General features: G+C 35.1%; 1 protein-coding gene across 2 annotated transcripts in view; it reads left to right on the top strand.

Annotated features, from left to right (window-relative positions):
• The window catches only part of CBFB (core-binding factor subunit beta), a 47809-nt gene that overhangs the window by 2589 nt on the left and 30638 nt on the right, over window positions 1–14582 (top strand). For both annotated transcript variants that reach the window (XM_040253411.1, XM_040253412.1), the window contains exon 3: window positions 2920–3036. In XM_040253411.1, coding sequence (XP_040109345.1) covers window positions 2920–3036 — 117 coding nt within the window. The remainder of the gene's footprint in view (window positions 1–2919; window positions 3037–14582) is intronic.

Below are 14582 nucleotides of genomic sequence, written 5' to 3'. Positions count from 1 at the left end.
TTCAATATTAGCCATACTTAAATTAACGGAGTTTTAGCTTCTAGGGGATAGAGACCACATTAATTTCATATATGCCCCCTTTGTATGGGTTTTGCACAGTATCTTTTGTATCATAAGCACTTGATTATTTGAATTTAAAGGTTACTTCATTTAATGCCCCAAATTTATCTTACGACTTGTAAACAGGCTGTGGCTTTTACTTATTTGGTGGTGGGAAATAGGTGGGGAAAGCCAATTTTTTTTGCTTCTATTTTAATAGCAGCCATGGATGATAAAAATATATAGTTCTCCAAACTATGTCCAACCCTTGTCTCCTTTTATTTTTTATTATTAACACCTCCTTATCAGTGAGGTTAATGAGTTTATTTTGTATTTAGATGTAAAAAAAAAACAAGGCTGTGATGCTCATCTCTTCTTAGCTATAAAACTTAACAAAACTCTATATCATACCATGAGATAAGCATGATTATAGGTGAGGGGTAGAATCTATTTGGTAAAATCAGATATATTCCTTATATAAGCTCTTGTATTATAGTAAGAGTATTAAGAGATATCTTCAACACTAATGATTAATAAAAAATACTTATGAGAGGTGTGGTGACTACTGTGAAAGTGGTAAAAACTTTGTAATCTTGAAGATGGAAGAATAAAAAGTATGTTGGCTTGGCACAAGTGTGCTATTTTACAATTTAATGAACCTCATAAAATATAGTCAGGACATTCTGAGAATTCTCCATACAGCCACTTTTACCAGTGTGGATTTTTATGTTTTCAAATAAAAATTTCCCAACTCCTATGTATTGTAGATGTTCCATTAAAAAAAAAAAAAAGAGTTCTGTGGTCAAATAAATTTGAGAAATGGTATTCTAGAGTGTCTATCTGTTTTTACCACTTCTCCGGTCTCAGAGAGGTATGTTGATGAGATAATGGACATGAAGTGATGAAGCAGGAAATCTCTTCTGAGGTTGGCCTTCAGGCGGGAGGTGAGGTGAGGTAATAAGTTGCAGAATGTCTTTACTTAGCCCAGAGCTGATTTAGGATACACTGTGACAGAGGGGTTTGTTACTAGGTGACTACTGAAGAAACATGGCTGCCGGATTTTGGCAGGGTATTCATTCATGGACAGGATCTCTTATCTGTTCATTGTCTGAGACTGAATGAGTTGGCTGTCTTCTTCAGCTAAGAATTACTTCTCATTGTATTTAGCAAATACATGTAGCATTTACTGGGTGGTGTTCTAAATACTTGACAAGTACCGGAAACTGAGGTTCAGAGTGAAGTGATTTGCCTCAGGTCATCCTAGGCAGTTTGCCTCCTAGAGTCTGCTTTTCACTTCAGTGGTTGTTTTTTTTAAACTTATGCTAATAGTTGGCAAAGTTCTTAAGGTTAATATCATAATATCGATGTTTGTTCAGTCTCTGTTCGTATAAGTATTTACCACAAGAAAAGGTATTCCAGTGATTAGGGAAATGCCATTAAAGTTATCTATAGCGATTTAGCAGTTAGATTGACCACTGCACCTTCTAGTATCAATCATAGAAATAGGAAGTGCTGTAATTTTTATCTGTAAAGAATCTAAGCCCCTATCTTTGGGAACTAGTGGATAGCTGAATCAGCTAATGCTTTAAACACATTGCCCAAGAATGTGAACCCCAGCTTTCAGATGAAGACTCTATACTTGAAAGCAAATCATGCTTTAGAATTTTAATTAGTAATCTAAAACAAAAAGTTCTCTAATTTCAACAGTTTACATTTATTTAGATGATGAAAAGCAGAATTTTTTTAATGCTTTTTATTATTTCTTTTAGAATTTCCCTGGGAAAGAGGGACAGTGCTACTTCCATTTTTAACTTGGGGAAAGTATAGAGTTAAATTGCTCTGGGGCTACACAGAATGACACTTTATTGAAATGGTTTTAGATTGTTCTGTCTGTTGAGCTGTGCCATCCAAATCTTTTATAAATATTAGATGAATACTCTTTTGTTATTGTCAGATCCAGTTTTCCTAAAGTCAGATTTTCGAAAATACGTTTTTAAAAATTCATCTAAGGTTTTAGAGAGATGAGTACTGTCATATCACATGCTAATGTATGCTTTATCAGAGGAGAGACAGTCCCAAGTGCATTTTTTTTCAATAGTGAGCTATTAGTTAATTAACATTTATTCATATTCAGTGTGCAAGTGATTGGAATTTGGGAAACTCTGGATAAAATAGATACCTATGGGGATGAAAAAGTGTTTGTTTTTTAAGCTGAGCCTTTCCTGAAACTGGAATTTTGGTCTCTGAGAGTGAGTTCTACTGAAAACCATAATGGAGGATATTGTCTTCATCTTATAAATTTTGGTTATTAAAAATCACTGGAAATGATATTTGGTTAGTTTATTCATGATAATGAGATCCTCCCAATGTGATATATCAGGGAGATATTTTCACTTCCAGTCATCTCTGAGTGCATTTTTAGCATGGTTTTTGAAGTGTTTCTTTGAGCACGGAAACTCAAGAAAAATTAAACTGTCTCATTTACACAACTTTAAATTGTGGTATGCTTTAAAATTCAAAATATTCAGCTCTTCAGTGATTTTTACGCTTAAAAATACAAGTTCTTAAATGTAGTGATGGAGGCTTCTGGTTAGACATTAGCAGTGCGTTGTACTAACGTCAGCAAAAAATGACCTGAAAGAAAGTATTGATTCCATGTCTGATTTTATATTTAAACAGCCAATGGCAAATGTCCTCAAAATGGAATCAGATGTTTGTAACTTAATACTTAAGAAAAATGACGAGTGCATGTTTTTTTACTTTTAAGTAATCTTGGTGCTGCCTGGCTTAAGACAGTAACTGATGTAAAAATAAATGACTGCCTGCATAATTTATGTAATGTCCTGCTCCTGATCCTGTTTGTATTGATTTTTCTAAAAGGCTTTTGTGGCCACAGGAACCAATCTGTCTCTCCAGTTTTTTCCGGCCAGCTGGCAGGGCGAACAGCGACAAACACCTAGCCGAGAGTATGTCGACTTAGAAAGAGAAGCAGGCAAGGTAGGAAACATTTCTTTGCAATTTGAAATACTGTGGATTGTTTTACTATTAGAGATTACCTGATGATTGATATTTTAAGAAAGAGATCACAGGTCTGATTATAGACGTGTGATCAGATTTGCTTTCATTCCATATTAAAAAGATACAATATAATTTTAAAAAATCAAGTGTTTTATATAATTTCATTGCTAATAGCATGCTTGTGTCATTTGCCACAGAAAGTTCTCACCCTTAAAAAGAGTAGTGTGCTTTTTTATATGTAACATTTGAAACCTAATTCCTTCAAAAGTGTGGACAAGAAATTTTTTGTTTTACTAATGTGTGTGACTGTAGTGTTTTTTTTTTTTTTTAATGAAATTTAGAGAAAAATGGAAACAGACTTAGGCTTAAAATTTAACAGTATATAGAAATGATTCATGGATAGGTTTCCACTTCTTAATGTAGCAAATTTAATTTTGAGAATATATGAAAACGTTAACATGGAAATTCTTTTTGTTCTGAAGAAAAGCTTCTGGGAAACAAATATCTTAAAATTTTTATGTAGGAAGTTTTAGATCAAAGATATGAAAAGTGTAGGTAGAGATGTTTAAGTTGAGAGCCCTATTAAAATCTAAGTTAAATGAATTATGTGCTTTTGATGAAATGTTAATGAATAGTGTCTTGGATTGGTTCATCTTTTAATGTAGAAAGTGACTTCTTGAAATAAAATATTTAAAGAAAAAAAGTTTTTAACCTCATTTTGTACTCAGTCTTTCTCCTGTTTCCTTTGCGGCATGTTTCTGTACTTGTTTTTATTAACTTGCTAAAATTCTTTTCTAAGTGTCATTCTGAATAGTATAACCTATCACTTTATTTGCGAAATATGAGGAACATCTAAATATTCCTTTGAGGAATTTAAAAGATTTTTGTATTGGGCTGTATTATAAAAAGGATTTTCATATCTTGTATATATACAATGAAGAGTTGTGATTTTTTTTTCCTTTTTAATTTTGTGAAGTAAAGTGTGATCTTTTGTGAGTTACAAACCAACTAATCTTTTGATGGGGAGAGGGAAGATAGATTACAGAATTTTAAAATGCGTAATAAGTTTGAAGTTTGCTTTTTTATGTATTAGACTTGTTTGCTTGGAAGATTAAAAGCAAATGTTCCAGGTTTTACTACTTGGTAATTAATATATAAAGGAGAAATTGGAAAGTAATGACAGTGTATGATTATTGCTTTTTTGTCTGTTGGGTATGTGAATGTGTGAATGTTGTTTTCCTTGTTCCAAACACTTCCTTAAACTTTAACTTGTTAGCTCAGATACCAAAAACATAAATCAAAAAATTTCTTTCCTCTCAACTTTTATGCTAAACTCTTTTAGGATTTCATGACTGACATCTCAATGTTACTAAAATCTTCTAGTATTTAATAACTAGTAAATGGGTGTTAATTCTACTAGAACATGTTTGCTTGTATTAATGATATCTGTTTAGTAGATTGAAGACCATATTTTCCTTGGACTTAAGCCGTTGAGATGTTTTTAGTTATATGATCAACAAGAATAAAAACCTTAGACAGGTTGTTCTAGAATTTAGAGAATGTGTTTTCAAATATATCAAGAAAAATGATAGAACTGATGCAAGAAATCCGGAAACTTATATTGTATTAATATTTGTTTTGTGATTTTCTTCTGTAAAGTGCCAGAGTAGATATTTTCAGTTTTGCAGGCATATGATCTCTGTTGCAGCTTCTCAAGTTCGCTATTACCGTGTGAAAGGAGCCATAGACAATGTGTAAACAAATGAACGTGGCTGTGTTCCAAGGATGGTAATACTGGGAGAAATCTGTATCTTGCCCTCAGATTTAAATTGGTAAATGTTTGTGTATAGATGATATATTTCTCATATATAATTTTGCCAATACTTTCTACACCAGTAGAATCTAGGAAAAAGAAAGCATTTTAACGAAAAAAAAAAAAAAAACAACAACATTTAAAGGGAAAAAAACAAAACCCTGCTAGTATTTCACTGTTTACCACTAGGATAAGTATAGCAATGAATTTAGAGGAAAGATACTAACCCATGTTTTCTCATCCATAGAGCTCCAGGCTCTTATTTCTCTTCTGATAACCATTAGCATTTATTTCTGTCCCCATAGGATTAGAAGCAAAGCGAATTGAAGCAGTTTCCCTAAATGTTAATTATTTGCCTCTGCTCCTTATACTAAATCCAAAATCAGTGTCTCTTCTTCCACGTACTTTCAACCTAGTTAGGTCCTAAAGCAGCTTAGTTCTCTTCCCATTCAAACCTAGCTTTGAGAAATTGAGCCTTTAGAGTTACATATAAATTGAGGTTAAGTCCTGGCTTCATATACTACTTCATTTATTCTGTAACTTTGGACAAGTTATTTAATCTTTATGGTCCTCAATAAAAGGAGGTTAATGAATGTGTCCCAAGGTGGCCCTAGTGATTAAATAAAATAGTGTAAGTGCTTAGCTCAGTAACTGGCAGAGTTATTCAAAAATTCATTCATTCAGAAGGTCTTTGTTTAACACCTATTTGTAATTTAGTGAGCACTGTTCTAGGTGCTTGATATATGAATAAACAAAACAAAGATCCTGCCCTACAGGTTGTTTTATAGAAGGAATGGAAGAACAGGCAATATGCACAGTATATAAATTACGTAGTATGTTACAAAGTGATAAATGCTCTGGGGGGGGATAAAAGGAAAATTAGAATAAAATAAGGTTCATCAATGAACAGGAATGTTTGCAATTTTAAACAGGATAGACTGGGTAAAGAAGATCATATTTGAGCAGAGACCTAAAGGAAGATAGGGAATGATGAGCAATGCAGATATTTGAGGGAAGGGTGATCCAAACAGGGGACATAGCCTTGTAAAGGCCCTGGAGTGGGAGCTTGCTCAGCGTGTTTGTTAAACAATAAGTAGGCCAGTGCGGCTGGAGTACACTGACCAAAGAGGAGAGTAGTAGAAGAGATTAAGGAGATAGCAAGAAGCCAGTTTATATGACTGTGGGAGGCCATGGGAACAACTATGGACTTGTATTCTGAGTGGAATGGAGAGTAGTTTCTGCTTTTTTAGCAGATGAATTATGTGATCTGCCTTTAGTTTGAAAAGATCACTCTAGCTGCTGGGTTAACAGCAGTTTTAGCAGGCAAGAGTGAAGCCAGGGGGACCTGTTGGGCTGTTGCAGTAATCTTGGTGAGAGACCAGGGTGGTAGCAGTGGACACGGTGAAGAGTCATAGTCCAGGAATATTTGAGATAGAGCCAACAGGATTTGCTTATAGATTGGAAGTGAGGTGTGAGAGTCAATGACTACAACTTTTTTTGGTTAGAGCAACTGGGAGTATGGGATTGCAGTCATCTGAGATGAGAAAAGCTGTGGGTGGAGCAATTTTGAGCAGTTTAGGGCATGTGAGTTTGTGGTGGTAGCTTGTTGCAGCTTCTGTTTTCAACACTCACCCTTAACTTCTTAAATGATGGCACAGCTTTTTCCTAAGTGACCCTTTGCTTATCTCAAGATTTCAGTGTCTTTTTTTTTTTTTAATCAGCTTTTTAAAAGTATAGTTTACTTACCAAATAATGCACTCATTTTAACTGTATAATTTGAGTTTTAACAAATGTACACACCCATGTAAACACCACCCACAGTCCAGATAATATTTCATCCCTTTGTGCCCTTTCATAGGAATCAGAGAGTAGCTTAGCTGGTTGGTTCTGGCTCAGGGTCTCCCATGAGGTTGCAGTCCAGCTGTTGGGGCTCTTCAGTCTCTGAAGGCTTAATTGGAGCTAAAGGATCCCCTTGCAAACTCACTCACATGACTTTTGGTTGGTGGCTTCAGTTCCTAGTCATATATTCCTTTCCATAGAGAGAAGAAGAATGAGGTCATCCTGCTTTTTATGACTTATTCTCTGATCACTTTTTTCTTCTTGTTCATTAGAAGCGAGTCACTATGTCTAGCCCACACTCAGCAGGGTGGGAGGTGGTTTATTCACATATATGGGAGGAGGCTGGGATCATTGGGGCCATCTTAGAGGCTGGCTTCCAGTGTTCACTTAAATCTGATGAATTCAGGAAAAAAATTAGAATGCTAATAGGAAACAGAAGTTCCATATTCTCTTAGATTTGAAATATGGCTTTATGGTCTAAGAAAATGGGCTTTGCAAAATCAGTCTTTTTATTCATTCTTTCTGCCTTTCTGTTTGTTGGAATATTTTCAAACCTAGAGTCTTCAGTAAGAAGGGTCTGTTAGTGGATAACTGACCATCAAGTCAGAGCACACACTTTTACAGTCTGCCTTTCAAATATATTTAAAACTTTTGCACCCAGGTACGTAGTGAGCTATTGACAGATAAAGCTGACTCTTTATTAACGGTCTTTCTTAGAAGAGGTTTAAAATAATACCATATAATGGAGAGAGCTCTGGATATGAGTCAGAAGACAATCACAGTTGTTTTCCTTAGCTGTAAATGGGAATCAGAATGTCTTCCCTGTTGATAAACCTCATGTGAGGATTAAATGAAGTACCAGAATATGTGAAAATGCCTTCTTAATTGTCAAGCCCTATCCAAAGCTAGACTATTTGATAGGTTTGTAGAGTGAGATCGTAGATAATCAAGGATTTTCAGTGCTATAGAGGCCTTAGGTCAGCTTCACTTCAGGTTGCAGTATAGTGTTGGGAGACTACATCTTTCCCCAGTGGTCCATCCTGGTATTTTATAAACCTAGACAGCCAAAATGTTCATAATTCTCCCTTAACTTAAACTGCTTTCCTCTAATTTAGCTGTCAGAAGACAAGGAATGCAGCAGATTAGAATTTAAATCATTCTTGTGTGAAATTTTTGTTGGATCAAGCAACACCCTGTTCCTTTGATCTTTCCTCTTGGAACTTATTTCCAATTAATTTTTATTTCAAACAAATGCAAATGGTTATGGTTGACCATAAGTTACTAGTCTTGAGTGGTCAGATTAATGGTTTTTGCATGCATTTTGTGTTTTTTAAAGCCTCCTTAAATTTTAAAATTAATGATTATGCTTACTGCATAATCCTAGTTTGTGAGCATGAAGTTAGAGGGTATGAAAATCTTACAAACTGAAGAAATTAACTTTATAGTGCTACTGCTTGTTTTCTATTTTTTCTGTGGAAAAAGAATACACTATCTGGTTTTATCCAGATATACTACATGTGGTCCCAGAAAAAGAGGTTAAACTTTCTGTAGTTTTTGCATTGCTCTTTATTACTTACAATTTTAATTGATAGATAACAGTAGCAGACATTGGGAGTAGTTATAAAGTGGCATTAGAGCAGTTAACTTTTTGATAAGTTATATGTTTTACTTATTTTTCTTCTCTGAACATTCATACTTAAATCTTTTTATCATTCATTTTCATCAGCATAAAATAACAAAGCAGTTTAATAGCCTTTGATTTAACGAATGAAGACAAAAACTTTTAACTTTAAATGTCTTCAGAGTTCTGTAACTGCTGCTTCTGGAGCGGTTTGCTTACTTGCTTGCAGAATCTTTGTCCCAAAATAAATATTGTGTCTGTTTATATACCATCGACAATTTGGCAGAGTTTAGAGCACTCTTTAGCTTTGAGAAATTCCTATTCAAGTCAGAAGAAAGTTTCTTTCCCTCCTTAGACAGCCCAGTCACTCCAAATAAAAGAGATCTGTGGTAACGCTTTGGAATGTGGTTTTCCCCAAGAGAAACTGAGGCAACTTTACAACTAGCTTGTCGGATATAGACTTTTAAGTGCTTCAATTCAACTAAAATATGAAGTATATTTTCTAGCGCTTAGTGCTAGATTTAGTGCACTGAAGTAAGTAATCTGGGCTTTTTAAAAAAGTTTTATTTCAACAGTTTTTAAATCCAGGAAGAGTTGACTGACTTCATGAATAAATAATAATGTTTAAAAATTAGAATGTCATAGTACCTTCCAGTTAGAGTTACATTAATTTACATATATGATAAATGCCCCTCTGAAGTATTTGAAGATAATATATTCTTTTTTTCCCCTCTTCTCTCTTTTCTTCCAGTTTTACTGAGATAGAATTAATATACAGCCCCTCATCTTTTCCCCTTTTCTTGAATTGCATTGTTTGCCTGGATTTACCTTTTAGTGTGAAGTGTAGTCTTGGCCATATCTTAGTTGTATTTTCCAAGTTACAAAAGTCAGAATAGTATGTCTGAGAGAAACATCCTTAATCTTCCCTCTTTTTGTTTCTACTTCTTACCCCAATATTTTTGAGTGATTAATTCAAACACTACAAGGATAAAGACATTATCAACTAAAGAAATTAGTTTTTGAGAAGGGCTATGTCCCAGTTTTACTGCTTCTCATTGTAATTGATTTTTCTCAGTTGTCATTATTGAGATATGATTTATATACAGTAGAATTCACCTATTTAAGATATACGGTTCAGTGACAAATGTGTGCAGTCAGTGGTGTGATTACCACCACAATAAAGATACAGACTACTTCCGTAACCTCAGAATGTGCCCTCATGTGCTTTGTAGCCAGTCCTCCCGTCCCTAGCCCACGCACCCATTGTCTGCTTTCTGTTACATACTCTCTTATCTTTTCTTGTTTCTGAGCAGTGTTCCATTGTGCGAATCTGCTGCATTTTGTTTATCCATTTAGCAGTTGATGGCCATCTGAGTTATTTCGCCTTGGTTTGGCTACTATGCTGCTTTGAATGTTTATACCCGAGTCTCTTATGTGGACATTTATTCTCATTTCTCTTGAGTAGATAGATACATAGGACTAAAATTGGTGGCTAGTTAATTTCATGAATATGAACTTTTTAAGAAACTGCCATTGTTAATCGCTCAGTCGTGTCTGACTCTTTGCAACCCCAATGAACTGTAGCCCACCAGGCTTCTCTAGGCAAGAATACTGGAGTGGGGTGCCATTCTCTTCTCCAGGGGATCTTCCTAACCCAGGGATTGAACCCAGGTCTCCTGCATTGCAGGTAGATTCTTTACTGTCTGAGCCACCAAACTTCTCCAAAGTGGCTTTGCAATTTTGCATTCCAGTTAGCCATCTATGAGAGTTTCAGCTACTTCACATCTTTACTAATACTTGGTACTATCAGTCTTTTTTTATTTAGCCATTTTTGTGAGTTTGTAGTGGTATCTCATTTTGGTTTTAATTTGCCTCTCCCTGGTGACTTAATGATGTTCAGTATGTTTTATGTGCTTGTTTGCCATTTGGTGAAGTGTCTGTACAGATTCTTTGCCTATTTTTTGATATCAAATTATTATTGAGATGTAGGAGTTTTTTAATATATTAAATACATGTGCTTTATCAGATATTTTTGCAACTGAAGTTTTATTATGAGTCACATTTAAAGTAGAGATAGCCTAAAAACATTGTATTAGGAAGTATAAATACAGATTTTTGTCAAAACTGCCTCTAATGTAGTAATTTTGGCCTCCTTCAATTGTGCCTCTCAACTTTAAAAAATCTCTTAATTTTTAAACACAAAAATTTTTTGACTAGGGTTGTGTGCCGTATAGGATCTTAGTTCCCCAACCAGGGATTGAACCCACCACTTTTGCATTGAAAGCCCGGGGTCTTAACCACTGGACCACCAGGGAAGTCCCTTGATGTGTTTTTGGGTGTTTGTTTGTTTGAGCTTGTGGTTTTGTTTTGTTTATTATGTTTAAAATGCACATCACATAAAATTTACCATTTTATCTGTAACTATACAGTTCAGTATCATTAAGTATATTAAAATTCATGCTGTTGCCATCTTCCTTATACTAAAACTCTGTACCCATTAACCACTAACTCTCCTTTCTCCTGTGTCCCCAGCGCCTGTCAATTGCCTTTCTGCTTTCTGTCCTTGGTAGTTTAATTCCTCTAGGTACCTCATGTAAGTGGAATCATCATCCATAACCTACCTCTTAAAGAACCGTTGTTAACGTTTTGTTATATTGCCATTCTTATTTTTTCTGTGTATATTTAAATTGTAAAACAAAATTATTCTATTTGATATGGCATTAACTTTTTATCTTCGGATTTTCGGCACATCTTGTTAATAACTGATCTTACGAATAGAAAAATCAGTAAATAGATACCTTTGTGTAAGAGAGAAGCAACAGAATGATTATCAGTGTTAATTCTTGGAATAAGAAAGTAAGAAATACAGATGTGGGTGTACCTAGTGAGCACACATGCAGTATTCATTCACCTAGGAAACCTTTGCAGATCTAGGAAATAGTAGACAGTCAATACTGTACACATGGCAGTCATATAAAAAAATCTCTCCTACAGAAAACTTTGAGCTTTCTAGTACAGGCATTTTAGGGGGCAGAAAATGTTTACTAATTATCTCTGAGTATATGGGACTCCCTTTGCTACTGTGTACTCTAATTTTCTCATTTAAGAATTAGAATATGGAGAAGGAAATGGCAACCCACTCCAGTATTCTTGCCTGCAGAATCCCATGGACAGGGGAGCTTGGCGGGCTGCAGTCCATGGGGTCACATGACTGAGCATGTGTGCATGAGGGTGGAGGGTGACAGGTTGGTAGTAATAAACTGGTAGAACTAAAAAAAAAAAAAAGAATAGTAATAGCAAACAGTTCTGTAGCACTGGCTTTGTGCCAGGTACTGTTTTCATTGATACAAAGACAGATACTTTTATTATCTCCTTTTTACTGGTAGGAAAGCATCTGTTAAGTCTTCATGCTACTTAGTTTGAGCAGGCCCTGAGACTTTATTTCTCTGACATCACTTCCTTGATACTTAGTTTTCTGCAGAAGAGTAGAAGCCACAGACCAGCTAACTGCCTCATGCTAGAGACAGTGATTTGGTGGGGAGTTTAATTATTGGTACCTTTTATGAAGGTATACAGTGTAAGTAGTTAGAAGTTATTATCTACTCTGAGCTTTCCAGTTTAGGCTGGGCTTTCCCAAATTGATGTATATTTAGGAACAAAGAATTTAAAATAATGCTTAAAATGTGCCTTTGCCAGTGAAACTGTGCTTTTCACACTTTCAATATGACTTTCCTGTGCTGTACTGTGTGTTTTAAGAAGAAAATGGCCAAGTCTGGGAATGATCGGCAGGTTGTTTTTATGGGGGAAAACATTTTTTCCATGTATACAGTCAACATAAGCCCTTTTGTGTTTTAAAACTTTAAATATGAAGGCAGATTAATCTTCAGATTAAAACAGAAGTGTAGCCTAGGAACATGACTTCAGCTTTTCCATTAGAATTTAGATGTTTTCAAATAAACAAAATATTCTGCCCATATTAAATGATCATTTTTAATAAATGTCTGCCTCTCTTGCAGAATATTGTTTTAAATAATGGGACTTCGGGAGAACCCTTCTAAATTTTTGGAGGGTATTGCTTATTCCAGCTTTTCAGTCCTGACTTGCCTTTCATTTGCTATCCAGAACAATACTGCTGGGCTTTTTTTTTTTTTGCAATTGTAGTAAATTCATATAGAATTCACCATCTTACACATCTGTTCAATTCGGTAGTTTTTAATATATACACAGAGTGCAACCTTCATCACCACTATCAAATTCAGAACATTTTTAGAACTCTGGACTGTTTAAAATATGTTTTGATCTTCTGCAGACTAGTTTTCATCTTGATTACCACCACTAGTGCCAGATGATTTATATCCTCAGTAATTCACTTAATCCTGCACTAGAGTGAATGAAATCTTTTATTTGATATTGGAGTGTGTTTGGTGATAGCTTGATTTCACAGCTGAGGAAACTGGGGCCAGAGAGGCTAACTAAATCTTCAGTAGTCATGTAATCTGTCTCCTAGGAAGAGCCAGCATCCAGACCCAGGTCTTTTACCCAAGAGTCTGTGTTGTTTGCAGTTTACTACATTGCTGCTAATAATCATTAGGTAAGTTGCTAGAAACTTCACATATCACCTTGGAAAGTTATTTTAGCCCACCAAGTTATTCTTCTCATTAGAGTCAGTATTTTAACATGGTCATTTTTGACCTCATTTTGATGACTTCAGAACAACCTTTAACTTCCATCTTTTTCCTTTCAATGTTTAACTTTTCTTGAATTGTTTTTCTAACTTAAGGCTGCTTTATATTCTCTGATTTTTGGCTCACCATGACCTGCCTCCTTTTTATATCCTTCCATAACTCTTTTCTAGAGAAAGTGAAAGTGAAGTGGCTCAGTCGTGTCCAACTCTTTGCCACGCCGTGGACTGTAGCCTACCAGGCTCTTAGGTCCATGAGATTTTCCAGGCAAGAATACTGGAGTGGGTTGCCACTTCCTTCTCCAGAAGATCTTCCCGACCCAGGGATTGAACCCCAGGTCTCCTCTTTGTAGACAGACGCTTTACCATCTGAGCCAAGGGAACGGCAATCCACTCCAGTATTCTTGCCTGGAGAATCCCATGGACAGAGAAGCTTGGCGGGCTAGAGTCCATGGGGTTGCAAAAAGTCAGACATGCCTGAGCGACTAATGCACGCATATAACTCTTTTCATCTTATAAAACAAACTCTATACCCATTAAATAGTAATTCCCTATTCCTTGACTCCTCCTTCCCCTTGTTCCTGGCAGCCGCTCTTCTTTCTCTGTGATTTTGACTAAATAGCTCTTATAAGTGTTTGTACATACAGTATTTGTCTTTTAGAAGTTTTCAATATTGATTTGGATGTTAATTCCTTAATAAGTATGTGATTTGTAAATATTTTCTCCCATTCTGTGGGTTGCCTTTTTACCATATTGATAATATCTTTTGATGTACAAATTTTAAAAATTTTAATGAAGTCCAGCTTATCTATTTTTATTGTTGTGATCTGTGTCCTTGGTGTCATCCCCAATAAATCATTGTTAGATCCAGTGTCATGAAACTTTTATCCTTGGTTCTAAGAGTTTTATAGTTTTAGGTCTTAATATTTAGGTCTTTGGTCTGTTTTGAAGTAATTTTTATATGTAGTATTAGGTGAGGGTTCAGCTTCATTCATTTGCTTCTGGATATCTGTTTTCCTAACACCATTTATTAAAAGGATTCTTCTTTCCCTATTGAATGGTCTCTGCACCCTTGTCAAAATCATTTGACCACACATGTGAGGGTTTATTTCTGGGCATTCTACTCTAGTCCATTAGTCTGTATGTCTTTATGCCAATACTATACCATTTTGATTAATGAAGCTTTGTACTAAGTTTTGAAATCAGAAAGTATGAGTCCTCAAGTTATCTTCTTTCAAGATTGTTTGGCTTTTCAGGTCCGTGTAACTTTTTATTTTTCCTTTCTTTTTATGTATTTTTATCCATTTTCCATATGACTTTAAGGATGGAATTTTCTGTTTGGTTAAATATCCATTTATTGAGTGTGCACCTGTGTGTGTGCATGCACACGTTTGCTTGCTTAATCTTTTAAGTTCCAGGCACATTCTATATTAATCCGTGTTATGATTTCTATAAGATGTACTGTTTTCTGTTTGAACTGTAAGAAGCAGATTGGCAAATTACATTAAGTCACTATAGAAGAATCTATTTTTTTTTAACACTTGCATGCAACCCAAGTATGATTCAGAGGC

This window comes from Oryx dammah, unplaced genomic scaffold (genome assembly GCF_014754425.2).
Source record: "Oryx dammah isolate SB20612 unplaced genomic scaffold, SCBI_Odam_1.1 HiC_scaffold_13, whole genome shotgun sequence".
Lineage (NCBI taxonomy): Eukaryota > Metazoa > Chordata > Mammalia > Artiodactyla > Bovidae > Oryx > Oryx dammah.
This window is presented reverse-complemented; position numbering and strand designations above follow the sequence as displayed.